The sequence below is a fragment of the Myxine glutinosa genome, chromosome 6 (assembly GCF_964187855.1).
Source record: "Myxine glutinosa chromosome 6, kmMyxGlut1.1, whole genome shotgun sequence".
Taxonomy (NCBI): domain Eukaryota; kingdom Metazoa; phylum Chordata; class Myxini; order Myxiniformes; family Myxinidae; genus Myxine; species Myxine glutinosa.
The window spans coordinates 6018130-6035404 of record NC_136266.1 but is presented as its reverse complement, the minus strand read 5'-3'; the positions used below and the strand labels follow the sequence as shown (position 1 = coordinate 6035404).

Sequence of the window (17275 nt, the reverse complement as noted above, 5' to 3'; positions counted from 1 at the left end):
CCAAATTTCAGCTTTCGAGCCCACCTAGATGGTACTAAACATTTATATCAGTGAGTGCATGAATGAATGAATGAATGAATGAACGAGTGAGTGAGTGAGTCAATGGTTAAAATAAGCTTTATATATTAGACATGCACAATCGATCACATGTGCAAAAATAGTGCAGTTGTTTATTCCTGCCCCTCCCAGCTAAGCTGTAGGTCCTTCCTCAACCTTCCTCAACCTTCCTCAACCTTCCTCAGCTCCTTCCTCCTCTTTAAAGGTACATTTGAAAAACAATTCCCCTTCCTTAAAATACTGTATTTCTTTTCAAGTTAGATCTGGTGTTTTTTTTGTTTTGTTTGTTTGTTTTTTGTATACAAGATCGAGGCTCGTGAAAGAGCGAAATATTGAGTGCAATAATAATAATAATACACGATATTCATAATACAAACATATTCTCACCAAAACACCTCAGATCCATATCCAACCAACGCACTGAAAATCCTGGGCCCTAAATCTCGGGCTGGGTTAATAGCATAACCACAGTTGAAGTTCGTAGCTAGCCCGACAGCAACCACCACTAAACCAAAACCCAGGGGTTGCAGATGGCGTGGTAATGCACAGTTCGATTCGTCCGTCAGTGCAAGAATGAGGCAAAGCAGAATAGCAGTTCCAATCACCTGTAGGAGAAGGAAGAATGAGGAAAAGTGTGATAACAGACATAACAATGTAAACAAGAAAGAACGATCAGAGATTGCAGACTCCTCGCCAGGACATGTTTGTGTGGGTTATTGTGTGTGGTGTTTGTTTCGTGTTTTGGATAAGGGTCGCTTTTCTATCCAAGATGGCTGCCAAACCACGTGACCAAACCACGTCACTTTTTCGCACTATACGCAGCAATGTATCACACGATATGCAGATTGGCATCGCTCTAGTAAGCCGTTCTGGAGAATAATATTTTTGAAGGTTTTAATTTTCAATCCAATATGGTTACTATAACGACGTGAACCTATGACGTCATCAGTTTACTTCTCACATACAATTTTTGTGTGGATCACGCTCAATAAATTTCAAACCTAAACCTAAACCCATTGCTTAACGCACTTTTCGCTTCACGCGCGCGTGGTAAAAAGGAAAGAAAGATGGTTTAAGCATAGGCCCACCTGATCAACAACACCTCCTCCAGTGGAGAGGTGAGAGTTGGGGTAGGTGGCAAATATTCCGGCCGTGGCATTAGGGCCGACAACAGTCAGCTCCCCACCTTCGTATGCTCGTATCCCCTCTGAGGTGAATCACATAAAAGGTCAAAGCATCATGACTTGAAGAAACTTCGTTATTGCACAACAGAGCAAATAACGTCAAAGCACAACAACAGATCAAGATCAAGACTCTCTGCTCACCTTCACTCTTTCATTCCTTCATTCCTCTTTTCTCCCGCCTCTGGAACAAACTCCCCCACTCCCTTCAAACCCACTCCTCCCTCCAGGTCTTTAAAACAGCTGTTCACCACCATCTCTTATCTTCCCCCATCCAAAACCTTGATCTTTTCTACCCCTGGTAATTTCACCCCAAATCCACTTTTTTGAAATACCAACTTCTTTCCTGGAAGTCCTTGGTGTCCTTGTGTTTATACTTCTCCCACCCCTCCCCCCCCCCCTTCCCACACCGCCTCCCCCCAAGCCCTCTCCCTCTCACACATTCCCGATGTCCCTCACAAATGTTGTGGTTATGTGCTTCCCCTTCTCTCCCCATCTTGTCTCCCGCTCCCCTTTTTATATACTTTGGTTCTTTGTCTGTTTGATTTGTTTGTGTGATAAATGTTAGCTCTTTCACGAGCCTCGATTATGTATACAAAAAAAATATATATATATATATATATTATACAGAGTCACAAATGTTTAACCAAATTTGAAGAGTTGTTCGACATGGCATCCATGTTTGCCATAACAGCAACTGCTGTCATTCAACTACACCAGTCTGCTTACTGAGGGTTCAGACATAACGGCTTATGGGTAGACGGGTTCCAAAACTTGTACCTTGCAAAACGACAATTGTACATCTACAACAAAAATAACAAAACAACAGCAAACTGGCGGCGTTCTGTAGGCAATGCAAGTACAATCCACTTCATCTATATATATTGTTATGGTTGTGGAAAGAAGGGAGGGATACGGTACCATAATGTTGATAAGCGCTGGTTAAGTGTCCCACGTGTTAAATGTCAGTTCAGTTGTGGGAAAGACTCACACCATTACTGTTAGGCCATCCCCGAGCAGCGGGAAACGTGGTTTTGCAATCACTTGTGTGTTTTTCATTTATTTGTTAATTTTTTTAATGTTGAAGGCTCCAGTCACAGGCTATATAGCCCTCATTGAGGCAAGGCCTTAAATAAAGCAAGCATTCTGAGTATTGCGCTGCAATACATGTCCCCTACCGGCAGCCTGTCGTCCGGAAAACTGTTGGGGAAATTACCAATAGGTTCTGAATCGTTCCCAATCGCTAATTACCTCAGGACGGGCTCACCTGTAATTCGCACTCGGGACTTCGATTTATACACCTTGCAGACAGGTCAGCAGAAGCACGAGAAAATAAGTTGTTGATAAAGAACCTTTCGAGTCGCTAAATATCAGTAATTTATTATATTTTCCGGTTCACGATCAATGATCGATGTGTATATATATGTTGCTCGGCTTGGCTCCGCCCCTCTGGAAAGCGCGCGCTGTGTCGCGCTTTTGACGTTCGCGAGACGAGGCTGAGGGCGCACGGTGCGGCTTGAGGAGAACTCTCAAATAAACAAGAGATATCCATTTTTTAATATTTTCGTTTAATTAACGATATCTTCCAAACCACGTGCCCTATCGTAAATTCCAAAAGGACATTTTAGTAGATTGACATGCTCAACAGATCTGTGAAGTTTCCCCTCGATTGGATGAAAAATGAGGGAGGAGCTCGGTTTTAAAGGTTCATGCTTAAAAACGTCATAATATAACTCTGAAACCATGTGACGCATGACGTCATGCTCGCTGACTTTTTTGTTCGTCATGGGTATGCGATTCTGCCTGCAAAGTTTGGCCTCGATCTGTTCAGCCCTTGCAGAGAAAAAGGGGTTTTCGTGTTTTCACGAAAAACAATATGGCGGCCGAACCACGTGACCTGTGACGTCATAATTCCCATTAAAATATTCTACAGACCGAGTCCCCCCTACGGTGAAAATTTGATCACAATCGGTCCAATTATTGCAGAGAAAATCTTTTTTAAAGGAAATTAAAACTTAAAATGGCACTGTGTTAAGGATCATCAGAATTATCAGAATCCCCAAAGTTCAAAGTGCCATAACTTTGTCAAAAATGATCGAAACGTCGTGAAGTTCGAACTTGACCTGTAACTTATCATGAGGAACCCATGTGCCAAGTTTGAAATCATTAGCGTTAAGCGTTTAGAAAAAAAAGTCCGGAAAACTGTTCTTTGCGTGACGGCATGACGGACGGAGGGACGGAGGGACGGAGTGCAAACCTATAGTCCCCTCCGGTGTACACCGGTAGGGGACTAACAAGCATTCTGAGTATTCCGCTGCAATACATGTCCCCTACCGGCAGTCTGTCGTCCGGAAAACTGTTGGGGGAAATTACCAAAGTTCAAAGTGCCATAACTTTGTCAAAAATGATCGAAACGTCGTGAAGTTTGAACTTGATCTGTAACTTATCATGAGGAAACCATGTACGAAGTTTGAAATCATTAGCATTAAGAGTTTAGAAAAAAAAGTCCGGAAAACTGTTCTTTGCGTGATGGATGGACAGACTGACAGATGGACAGACGGAGGGACGGAGTACAAACCTATAGTCCCCTCCGGTGTACACCAGTAGGGGACTAATAAGCCTGCAATGTCGTTCCATGGAGCAGCCTGCACGTATTGCACAATGTGTGAATTATATAATTACCAACTCACGGTCTGAGGTAACTCGGCTAAAAATTATCCAATTTGCACCAAATATAGTTTATGAATGGTTGCACAGACCCCTACTTATCACTAAAAGTGGAAACAGAATGTAAATTGGAGTTAAAATAAGCCCGCAAGGTCGCTCCGTGGATCAGCCTGCACGTATTGCACTATGTGTGAATTATATAATTACCAACTCACGGTCTGAGGTAACTCGGCTAAAAATTATCCAATTTGCACCAAATAAAGTTTATGAATGGTTGCACAGACCCCATACTTCTCACTAAAAGTGGAAACAGAATTTAAATTGGAGTTAAAACAAGGAATATTAACAGCTTTGACTTACCGCACTCCAAATTATAGTCCGGAAAACTTTTTGGGAAATTACAAAAGTTCAAAGTGCCATAACTTTGTCAAAAATGATCTAAACGTCGTGAAGTTCGAACTTGATCTGTAACTTATCATGAGGAAACCATGTACCAAGTTTGAAATCATTAGCATTAAGAGTTTAGAAAAAACGTCCGGAAAACTGTTCTTTGCGTGACGGACTGACAGACGGACAGACGGAGGGACGGAGTGCAAACCTATAGTCCTCTTCAGTGTACACCGGCAGGGGACTTATAACTGCATAAAGAGAAATAAAAGAGAGAGAATGTAAAGGTGAGCAGTGAAAATGAGTAAGAAACGTATTTGAAAAGTGTATAATGTTTGTTTGAAAGAAAGAGAGGTTGAAGCTCGGCCCGGTAATTGTAGTTTGAGTGAGACAGAAAGTAAGACCAGCAATCCTGACGCGGAGAGTTTAAGATGGTTCCGGGCACCACTTTAACACTCCTAAATCCGAACGGTAGTACTACCCTGAGCGGTTGCTGTCCACAACCTACTACCTAATGGTGTGTCTTTGGTTGTTATCTAAAATCATCAATTTTCATCCAATTGACCTGAAAGTTAAATTTTCCATTTGACCATTGTCATCAAATTTTCAACAAACCTTTATTATGAGAATGTGGAGAAGGCAAAAAGAATAATTTTTCTCAAAAGGTCAAAGGTCAGCATCACATAAAATCATCAATTTTCATCCAATTGACCTGAAAGTTAAATTTACCATTTGACCATTGTCATCAAATTTTTAACAGACCTTTATTATGAGAATGTGGAGAAGACAAAACTAAAAAAATTTCTCAAAAGGTCAAAGGTCAGAATCACATAAAATCATCTATTTTCATCCAATTGACCTGAAATTTTACAATTTGCATATTGGGTCACTGAATCGGTTCACCAATCAAAAGCTAGAAGCGATTGTTTTTTAGTTTTTTTAGATCAAGAGGTCAAAGGTCAAGGTTGCATTAAATCGTGAATATTTATCCGATTGACCTGAAATTTGAGCTGGTCAAAGTATGATGTGTATGATGATGGTGTATCTCAAAGGTAAAAGAAAACTCGAAAGCATCTGAAAATGCAAAGCCCGTCCACATCCGCTTTGTATTCAGACTTCTTCCTTGTGCTAAACACGACGAAAACCGCAATTTATTATTTATTTTTTTAAATTGACGATTTTAGGAGATCTTCACCTTTTGACCTCAACCACAATATGCTTCAGTGACCCAATATGCAAACGCTGCTCAAATTTCAGGTCAAAAAAAATATATATTTTTTTCCGGTCTCGTTGGTCTCGTTGCAGTCTATGAAAGACCAAACCACCCAATGCCACAAATTCAGCTCACTAAGATTAAGAGACATCCTGCCCTGACCACTTCCGTGATAGTGAGCGTCCAGAGCTCACATTCTGTAAGACGATTCCTTACCATGATACAGGGCATAGACTCCTGCAGCACCAATAAATGCACCCAAGAACTGTGATATCCAATACAGAGGAAGTCGTTTCCATGGAAATCGGCCTAAGAGGCACATTGCCAGGGTAACCGCAGGATTCATGTGAGCACCTGTAGGGGGTTCATATTCGAGAAATGAAGAGAAACAGGTGTCATATAAATGAAGGACAGTGTAAATCGTCAGACGCATTTGGAGGAAGTCACATGATCGGAGCAGAAAATGCAAAATAAGGTACCTTTTAATTCTATATTTACTATAAACGCACCAGGAAGGGAGGATTCAATAAAAACAATTTAAATTGTGAAAAGGAGGTGAAGGGAAGTTGATGAGAACATTTTAACAAAACACGAACTGCAACATCCCCAAAATGTGACCAATGAAACCAGCATTATACACCTTAAAATTCGACCACATTTACATATCCCAACCCCAACCCTAACAACTGTATTGCGCTAAAATATGCTTTCAAACCCTATAACTAGACCTAGTCTATTGTTTTTTTTAAACTGTCTACATTTAAAAATGTTTTTGGTCCATTTGTTTGTTTGTCTGTTTGTCTGTCTATTTATTACTTGCAAAATCGAACAATTTTCAAGGATATTGGTTGGTCTTGTGCATTATTCTGTCTGTTTGTCTGTTTGTCTGTTGAGGTCAAAATGTCAAACGTCAACTCTAGGTCAAACTTCTTTAAAAAATCAATTTTCATCTGAAAAATCGTCACTTTTCATCCGATTGACTTGAGGATAGAAGAGCATTTGCAAAGTGCTTCACAGAATTGGGAACCCAACTATGTTTGAGGTCAAAATGTCAACTCAAGGTCAAACTTCTAATATCATAAATTTTCATCTGAAAAAAGAATCAATTTTAATCCGATTGACTCGAGTTTTGATGAAGATCATCAATTTTAGTCTTAATGAAATGGGCAATCTGATGTATCCATGGCAACTTTTTTTTTGGAGAGGGGTACATTTTGCAAGCATCGTACTCTGCAAGATGTCTTTCTTGGTTGTTTGTCTGTCTGTATGTCTGTCCGCAGACATATGTTTATCAATTATAAGACAAGATAATTTGAGTATGTTTATTAATTATGTTAGACCCCTATATACCATTAGAACCCTTGAGACCCTCAAAACCCATATAATACCCTATAAACCATAAAACCCTTTAAGATCCTTAAGACCCGTAAGACTCCCTAAGATCCATTAGACCATTAAGACATTTAACACCCTTTAAACCCTAAAACCCATTTAGGATCCCAAAGACCTCTAAAACCATCAAGACTTCTAAGAGCCCCGAAGACCTTTTGGATCGTTTGGACCCCTAAAATCCTTTAGATGCTTAAGACTCTTTAGACACTTAAGACCCCGTAGACCCCGTTACACCCTTTAGAACCCTTAGACCTTTAAGACCCTTTTAGGCCTTTAGACTTTCACACCTTTCAGACCTTTTAGACCCTTTCTAGACGTTTCAAGCTCTTTTAGACCCCTTCAGACAATTCTGACCCTTTAGACCTTAAATTACACCCTTTAGCCCCCTTCGACCCTTTAAGACCCTTTAGACCATTAGACCCATTTCGACCTTTTCAAACCTTTCGACCTTCAGACCATTTGATCTTCACAATTTTTCAGATTTTTGACCTTTACAACTTTTCAGACTTTTGACCTTTACAACTTTTCAGACTTTTGACCTTTACTCATTTACAATACCAGATCATTTAGACCTTTCATTTACAATGCAAGGCTAACCTCCGCTCTCGCAGGGAAAATGGCCTTAAAATGCCTGTTGTTGTTTTGTTCTTATTTACAATGCAAGACCTTTCATAAATAATTAGCACTTCCTTCCTATTTCCCACACGAAATACATCACACAAAACAGCATCCGGTGAGGGTCTGTAATCCCTCATTGGTCTTTCTAGTCTTCATTTGTTGTTGATCAATTATTCAATTGAAGTTGATGCTTGGAAGCCTGAGAGAGCCCATGCTTTAGACTTATGAAACAAGGTGCACAGTTCAAGGAAGACGTGCAAGAATCAATTCCACAAAGTATGGTGCTCATAAACACAATAGGTGGTACACAGACAAGCAAATCAACACCCGGATAAACAACAGAACAATGTGCATACCTTCATCCACAGAATGTAACCATACCTGAAACTCCTATTGCGATGTGCGCAGACATCATCACTGCCAATCCAAAGGCCAAATTAATGCTCAGAATGGCAGCAACACCACCACCTGACAACACGCCCTGAGCAACAGCTGCACAACCAATCAGCTATGTGATGGGGGTAGGTGTGGTGGTGAAAGGAAATTAGTGGGGTAAGAAAGAAAAAGTAAATGAGGGAAAGATTGAGGCTCCTATTAGGACATCAGAAGATTAACACAATTGTCATTTTACGGTTATTAGCAGGGCTAGGGCTAGACCTCAGCCATATTTTGGCTTTTATTTAATTTTCAAAACCTTTTGTTTGAGAAGTCTCATCAGGTCAGGTATTGCAGCATGCACCAGAGAAGCGCATCGCCACGTCCACTTTCCACTGGTACTCCAGGGCCCTCTGGCCATCTGGCCAAGGCATATGCCTGGCCCATGATCTTCACATGCCAATTAACCTACTACCACCATAAGGCACGTGGTCGGCCTGTTGGCCCCCTCCACTCAAGAGGGTCCCTCGCTGAGAGAATCTGGTGAGCAGGATCAGCGGCAGGAAAACGAGCCACATGTCCATACAGCCACAGCTGATGCTCACAGACTATACAGGTAACAAATCTCATCTGAGTCTCCCTCTCAGAAAACGCTCGTTAGACACAAAGTTCAACCAACGATATTCAAGGATTTTCAAAAAAGACCTGGTACCGAAGGAGTTAAGTTTTTGTCTCAGATCCCTGAGAGAGTCCAAGTCTCACATCCGTAAAGCAAGGCTGGAAGTACCAAAGACTTATTAAAGATTCGGTCTTTCATCTTCCCACATAGGTAGCAACGGTGCCACACCCCAATGGTTCAGTGACTCAATAACTCCGGAGGCCCTATCCAAACATCTATTGACCTCTGGCTCCTAACATGCAGAGACATGGATATCACTGCCAAGGTAACTGAAACTCCCTGTGACCTCAACATCCTCACCAAAGACAGGTACAGGGATAGCAGCATCCAATATGTCATTGAAAGCCTGGATCTTGGTCTTGACCTAGGAGACCCGTAATCCCAGTATTGCCGACTCCTCATTCAGCACTTTGAGGGCCCCCATAAGGATGCCCCATAAGGAGTCTTTGCAAAGATGACTGCATCATCTGCGAAATGGAGGTCAGAGATCCAAACAATGCACCACAGCTAGAATTCTCGGACATCCTCCCCAGAATCCAGTCTATTCAAGTGCTGAAAAGTGTGGAGGGGACAGCACACACCCCCGACGAGCTCCAGTAACAACTGGAAATAAGTCAGAGATGGAAGCACCACTCCTAACAGCATTCTCAGTACCAGAGTATAGTTCAGAAATCAGATTTGTCAGCTTTTGTGGCACCCCACAATGCTGAGGATCCTCCAGAGGGCATCCCGATTCACTGAATCAAACGCTTTGCGGAGAAAAACAAAGGCTACAAGCAGACCTTGCTGAAACTCTCAACTGCGTTCGGTGAGGACTCGAGAGCAAGGATATGATCAATCGTTGACCTCTTTGGTGTAAAGCCTGACTGCTCTGGGTGCTGGTGCTCAAGCTGATGGTGGCGAACCCTATCAAGAATGATCAGAGCAAGGACCTTGCCCAGCACTGAGGGCAGCATCACCGATCGGTAGTTGTTGCAGTCCTGGCGATCACCCTTCCCTTTCCAGAGATGGACAACAAGGCTCTTCTTCCAGTCAGTTGGGATGATGTCTGTGCAACAAACAGAGCACAGAACTGCATGCAACAACTTGAGTGCAGCATTTCCACCAGACTTGAGAAGCTCGGCATGGAGGTCACAAATCCCAAGAACTTTACTGGCTTTACTGGTTTTTTCAAACGGTTCAACGCAGCCTGTGTTTCCACAAATGAAGATGGTTCAAAGTTGATTGGAGGGTCAGCAATCAAGATAGTAGCACCCCTGACATCCAATGCAACAGCTGGTGAGTCAGCCTGGTACAACTGCTCAAAGTAACCTGCCTAGTGGGCCTTCACTTCAGACACAGTCAGGAGCTGTCAAGAGCCCACCGCCCTCCACTCTAACTACAGTACATCGATGGACAAGCTTGGAGGAACGCAATGTACTGATTCCTCTGTAAGCAGGACAATAATCACTTGACCACAGGAGATGCCCTACCCTTTCACAGATTCCTCACACATAGGCCTCCTTGTCTGCCCTCAGTGAACATACAGTTTTATGCCTCAGCTCCCTGAACCTGGCCCTGTGACTCCCTGAATTAATAATTGGAATGCTCCCTGAACCTGCCATCAAGCCTGGCCCTGTGACTCTGGTTAGTGGTATCCAGTGTTCCTTGGAAGACAAAGTTATTCTTCGCCTGACAGTGGTTTCCAAGATCCCCATGGGCAACATCAAGGAAGGTTGTCCTGAAGGCACTCCACAATTCTTCAGGATCCCCCAAAACACACAGACCCCCTAAAACCCAACTCAACCAGTTAGAAAACTTCTCAGATACCCTCTCATCCTTAAGCTTTCCAACATCCAGCCAAGGCTGGGATGGTACCATTCTCTTGGATTTGAGCCGCAACTTCAGAGTTGCTCCAACAAGCCCGTGGTCAGTATTGAGGAACTGAGCACTCCGGTAGACCCTGCAGTGTTGATGGGAATCAGGGGTCTTATGCCCCAAATAAATAAATATATTTTAAAAACGATTCAATAGTCCTGAGTCCTGATAGCTTCACCTGCAGGAGAAGTCCTCCAAGATATTGCTATCCCACTCAGGGGTCTTACTCCCCAAAGACTGGCTCAAAGGTTCATTCAATCGTTTTTATTTAAAAAAAATCTCTATTTACAGCGCAAACTATCATAATGTGCACATCATTGATAGGAGAGACGAGTCATGCTGCCTGCTGACATCATAGCTCGCTCGACTGAATCAGTCCTTATATACCTTCATGTCCTCAAACAGGGGGAAGGGATGGATATTACATAGCTGCCTGAACCTGAGGGCAGAAAGTTTATTCATACAATGGAAGTCTGTTTCACTGCATGTTTGCAAGGAAAGGTATGCAGATTATAAAACAACAATAAACAATAAACAGTGAGGTTGCATTTCAAGTTAATTAACTTTCAAAAGTTAACAATGGTCAATTTGACCTCTAGATGAGTCACAGATGGCGTGCAAGCCTTTGCAAATAGTTGGTATTTGGCTGAAATGCAGATTAGATCGACAGGACATGTAGATTACCAGATACCATTCGTAATGTCCGACGTTCTGGCGCCAATGTATTTTCCTTACTCAAGTAAAACATTTATATATACACATGTTTAACATGTTACAAGATTTCCTAAATTATAATTTGTCATGTATGTAGCAACATATAGATGAATTCAACATTGGAAAGACAATTTCAATACCACGTCCCAAAGCACAACATATTACATGGTACTGTAGCGGTTACCGGAAGCACGACACAATCACCTTGCACCGGCCGATGACGTAACCGGCGGGCGGTTACTTGCCCGGACTCGCCCGGACGTGTCAGGACTTGCCTTGCCCGGGCGGACTCTCGATTTGCATACCACGCCCCGTTGAGAGGCGTGGCTGACTTATTTGCATACCACGCCCCGCCTGAGAGGCGTGGCTTTTGTGTGGTGAACTTTTGATATAAATTGCCGCCCGTGTTAACGGGCTATTCAGTGCTTTTGAGTTCTTTCGAGTTGAGCTAGAATAAATAGCTCAGTGAAACTTCGTTCCTGGTGTCGTCCATTTTGTCCGGCTTTATTGTGCGAGCATAGCTCCACAATTGGTGACCCCTTTTCAAGAACATGGCGATGGAGTCATCTGTAGCTTTGAAGCTCCCTGGCTTTTGGGAATCGCACGCAGCCATCTGGTTCGCCCAAGCGGATTCTCAATTCGCCCTGCGGAACATTACGGAGGATACGACACGCTACCACCATGTGGTCTCCGCGCTCAACGCCTCCACTGCTGCCCAGGTCCTGAGCTTCCTACAGAACCCGCCGAATGCCGACAAATACGGCACGCTCAAAGGCTTACTCCTCGGTGCGTTTGGACTCACGGAGACCGAACGCACGCAACAACTGCTCGACCTCCCGGAGCTGGGTGAGGCCCGTCCATCCGAACGCATGGACCACATGCTTGCTCTACTCGGCGACCACAGCCCAGATTTCCTCTTCCCCGAGCTGCTCCTCCGGCAGCTACCCGGGCAGGTACGATTAGCTTTGGCTAATTCGCCCATCACGGACCCTCGCGCCCTGGCCAAGGAGGCTGATAACTTTTTCTCGGCCAGGCGACACGTCAGAGCGGCCGCCTGGAACCCTGGGCCGACCGAGGCAACGCCCGGGCCACGACCGGTGCCACCACTGGCCGAGTTAGCGCCACTGGCGGCAGCGGCCGCCGCGACGCCCCGTCGACTGAACCCGACGCAACCGCCGGAGCTTCCACCAGAGCGGACCATGTGCTACTACCACGCCAGGTTTGGGCAGAAGGCCAGAACGTGCCGCCCACCGTGCACTTTCGGCAGGTCGGGAAACGACCAGGCCGGCGCTCACTGCCTGCCATGAGCGTCGGCCATTCAGGCAGCCTTCTGTTTATTACGGACACAGCGTCCGGGCGGCGTTTTTTGTGCGACACTGGTGCTCAGCTGAGCGTGATACCCGCCTCGGTGCAGGACAAACAGGGCGCGCTTTGCAGCCCCGCCTTGATCGCCGCAAACGGCTCCTCCATCCGCACCTTCGGTTCGCGCAGCGTCGCATTCTGCTTCGGGGGCCAGCGCTTCAGGTGGGACTTCATCACGGCGAACGTGCCCATGGCCTTGCTGGGTGCAGATTTTCTGTGCGCGCATGGGCTTTTGGTGGACGTCAAACGGCGTCGGCTCATCAACGCGGAGACCTTCAGCTCACTCGCTTGCTCATTGAGCGGCTCCGCACCAACCAAGCTAGCCTGCGCGCTCCCGGCCACGGACGATTTCACCCGCCTGCTCGCCGAGTTTCCCGCCCTCGCGCAGCCGACGTTTTCGGCCGTCGCCGTCAAACACGGCGTCGAACACCACATCCCGACCACAGGTCCACTGGTCTACGCTAGGGCTCGTCGCCTCGACCCGACCAAACTTGCCGTGGCGAAGGCGGAATTCGACGCGCTGGAGCGATTGGGCATTGTGCGGCGCTCGAATAGCACGTGGGCCTCGCCCCTGCACATTGTGCCCAAACCCGGTGGCGGATGGCGACCATGCGGCGATTAACGCCGCCTCAACGATGCCACCAACCCCGACCGGTACCCGATACCACACATACAGGACTTTTCCGCCCATTTGTCGGGGCGGGTGATCTTTTCCAAGGTCGACCTCATTCGGGGCTACCACCAGGTACCCGTCCGGCCGGCCGACGTGCCGAAGACGGTGGTAATTACACCTTTTGGCCTCTTCGAGTTCCTTCACATGCCGTTCGGCCTTAAGAACGCGGCCCAGGCCTTCCAGCGGCTGATGCACAGCGTGCTGCGCGACCTCACCTTCCTTTTCGTCTACTTGGACGACATTCTCGTCGCCAGTACTTCCCGGGCGGGGCACCTCATCCACCTGCGCACGCTTTTTGATCGCCTCGGCCAGCACGGCCTCATCATCAACCCGGCGAAATGCCAGTTTGGCGTAACGGCCGTCGACTTCCTGGGGCACCACATCACGAAGCGCGGGGCCGTCCCGCTGCCTACCAAGGTGGAGGCAGTCACAAGTTTCCCACGCCCCCGCTCCATCAAGGCCCTACAGGAATTTTGGGGGATGGTAAATTTCCACCACCGGTTCGTCCCTCGCGCCGCCCAACTCATGCGCACCCCTGTACGAAGCCCTCCGGGGCAAGCCGGCCAAGCACGACGTCGGCTGGACCAAAGAGATGGACGAGGCATTCACGGACGCTAAGCTGGCCCTCGCCAACGTGACCATGCTGGCGCACCCGGCGCTCGAGGCACCCATCGCCCTCACCACGGACGCTTCCGACTACGCAGTGGGCGCCGTGCATGAACAGTGGGTGAACGGGGCTTGGCAACCGCTGGCCTTCTTCAGCTGGCAGCTTCGCCCTAACGAGCGCAAGTATAGCGCTTTCGACCGCGAGCTCCTCGGCCTTTACCTGGCAGTTCGCCACTTCCGCCATCTTTTAGAGGGCCGCCCGTTCACGGCGTTTGTGGACCACAAACCCCTGGTCTTCCCCATGGCCAAGGTTGCAGAGCCGTGGTCGGCTACGGACATCCGGCACGTCACGGGCAAGGACAACGCTGTGGCCGATTGCCTCTCCCGGTCCGGCGCGCACGCCGGCCACCTCGGTGTGGACTTCGCCCGCATGGTGGCCGACCAGACCGCCGACCCCACGGTGCAAGCCCTCCGGACAGCGGACACAGGCCTACGGTTGGCCGACGTCCCCTTCGAGGACACAGGCACAGTTCTCCTGTGCGACGTTTCCCTGGGCCAACCTCGCCCCATCATGCCCACTGGATGGCAGCGGCACATTTTTGACGCCCTCCACGGCCTTTCCCACCCAGGCCGGAAAGCGTCGCAGAAGCTCGTGGCAGCAAAGTTCGTCTGGCACGGGCTCTGTAAGGACGTCCGCGACTGGGCCAACGCCTGTGTCGCCTGCCAGCGCGCGAAGGTCCACCGGCACACCCAGGCCCCGTTTGCACCATTCGACGTGCCCGCACGGCGCTTCGACCATGTCAATGTGGACCTGGTGGGACCCCTTCCCTCCTCGCGGGGCTTCACCCACCTCCTCACGATGGTGGACAGGACCACCAGGTGGCCTGAGGCCGTCCCGCTGGCATCAACAACATCCGCCGACGTGGCGCAGGCCTTCATTGGCACCTGGATTGCCCGTTTCGGCACCCCCTCGGACATCTCCTCCGACAGAGGCCCCAATTCACCTCTGAGCTTTGGGGCGCGGTCGCCTAGGCCTTGGGGGTCAAGCTACACCGCACCACGGCCTACCACCCCCAAGCCAACGGCTTGTGCGAGCGGTTACACCGCCCGATGAAGGCCGCTCTCAGGGCCAGCCTCCAGGACGACGGTTGGGCCGACAGGCTCCTGTGGGTCCTATTGGGCCTTCGAACAGCCCCTAAAGAGGACCTCCAGGCTTCCACCGCCGAGCTGGTCTACGGCCAGCCACTGCGCGTGCCGGGCAAGTTCATCCCTGACGCCACCGGCCCCTGGTCCGTGGCTCGCCAACGCTCGGTCCTCCAGGAGGCCGCCAGGAGATTTGCCCCCAACCCCACGTCCCCCCAGCACTTCGCACTGCGGAGTACGTTTTTATCCGGAACGACGCACACCGGGGACCGCTCGGCCGCCGTATGATGGACCTTTCCGGGTCCTGAAGAGGGACGACAAGTCGTTCAGCATTGACATCGGCGGCAAACCGGACCGCATCTCCGTGGACCGCCTCAAGCCGGCCCATTTGGACCTCGACCAACCTCCACGGTTGGCCCTTCCTCCATTCCTTTTTTCTAATAAAGACATATTCTGTCATTTTAAAACCACCAAAGTGTGTATTAGGTTTCCACGTTTCATAAAATGTATCGTTTGATACGTATAATGCTTTAAAACTGTTTTTTGTTTTTTTGTTTTTTTTAACTCAGAAGAGATATCAACATTGAGCTCAGCGAATGTCATTCGTGGTGTCAGTATTTGATGAACTTATAAAGACTCAGTTCCAGATTTGTCAATGGCTGAGGTATATTAACAAACAAATAAAACAGATATGGCAAAATTCCAACTTTTTTTGAAAAGATCGCATATTCACCCTGGGTTGTGAGAGGCTGAAGAAGAAGAAACCTCACATGAGCTTCCCAGACCAAATATATAATTCTGGTTCTGGCTCTGCGATTTCAGGTTTATTACTCCCGACAGGGAGTAACGCATTCGATCGTGTCCGTCCGTGTGTGTGTGTGTTCGTGTGTTCGTGTGTGTGTGTGTGTGTGTGTGTTCGTGTGTTCGTGAACAAGATATCTGGAAAAGTTCTGAACGGATTTGGATGAAAGTTGGTGGGATGATTGCCCTTCGGATAAGGAAGAATTGATTAGTTTTTGGTGAAGCTCAGGATATTATTCCGGATACAGGAACTTTTATTTGGAAATATTTTTGGGAAAGATTTTTTCTGTTTTACTGCATCAAAGCTTTTATTCTTATTCTTAAATGATGTTTTTCTCCTCTAATTCCTAGATACGTATATCAAAATAAATTCTCTGACAGTTCGGGCTTATTTTCTTTTTCATTTATTGTTTTGGGGAAGAGGGGATATTAAACAAAACGTATTATTCCAACTAAACCCACGGCGGGAGTATGCGCTCTACTGAGTGGCGTTCTACGTCATCATTCGGAATACATAATCCCAACACTATATTTCAAAGCACCATATATCTAACTATATCACCCTTATTCATAAAGAAATAATTCCAGTACCTTTATTAAAAACTACACCAAATTGATTTACCATTGCTTGGTTTGTTAGAAGAGTATCTAGATTGCTAGAAGCTAGAAGAGTATCTCAAGCTGATATCATTGATCAACCACAGACTCCACATCAAATGTCTTCTTCACAGTTAGATCATTCGCCTCAGTGGGAGCAGATACAGAGACCAGAGAAATGGCACCCAGAGAGTGATGAATCCTCAGAACAGCATCGGGCAAAACCGGGGATCCCTGCTTGTATATTAATAATTGGACTGAATGTTTTATCCCTCTCTATGTGTATGCCCACCCACTCACCAAGCCTTCTTCCATCTTTCAGTGTGTCCAACCCACATTCCCACCCATTCCATGTTCCAGTATGCTCTACCCCCCATCCCCCTTCTATGTTCCAGTATCCTCTGCCCCCCAACCCCCTACATGTTCCAGTATCCTCTACCCCCCATCCCCCTTCCATGTTGCAGTATGCTCTACCCCCCATCCCCCTCCTGGCACTTTACCCCCCTGATTCCCACCTGGGCATTGGGCAACCCGGGTCCTCTCCTGGGATCCTCGCGCCCCACTCAACAACTCACAACTACCCTAACTGGCTCCCAGAGCCTACCTGCGGCCTCACCTGGCCGACAAACTACCAGTGGCGGAGTGCCCCAATAACCATACGCAGCAATTAAACCACATGCCCAGCCATTCCACAGTCTCACGCACCCTACAAAGCACTACTTGCTACTGCCTGCACCACAGGTGTCAATATCCATACAAATTTTGCCTACGCCCTCTACCTGGCTTTACACTACCCACCCCGGGCTTTCGCGAATGGGTTCCACTCTTCCCCCATTCAATCCTTCGCACCATGCATTCCACACCAAATATTCTCACACACCATTTATCTCACACCCTTTTGTCTCACACACCTTTTGTGCTCACACACCTCAAACCAATTCCACTTATTGTCA

The 17275-nt window shown here is 47.1% G+C and overlaps 1 protein-coding gene across 1 annotated transcript in view; it reads right to left on the bottom strand.

Moving 5' to 3' along the window:
• Nucleotides 1-17275, bottom strand: part of LOC137429562 (aquaporin-3-like) — a 119245-nt gene that overhangs the window by 53955 nt on the left and 48015 nt on the right. Inside the window, exons 2-5 of the mRNA XM_068119569.2 lie at nucleotides 7897-8023; nucleotides 5722-5859; nucleotides 1146-1264; nucleotides 445-662 (exon numbers count right to left, since the gene is read on the bottom strand). Coding sequence (XP_067975670.2) covers nucleotides 445-662; nucleotides 1146-1264; nucleotides 5722-5859; nucleotides 7897-8023 — 602 coding nt within the window. The remainder of the gene's footprint in view (nucleotides 1-444; nucleotides 663-1145; nucleotides 1265-5721; nucleotides 5860-7896; nucleotides 8024-17275) is intronic.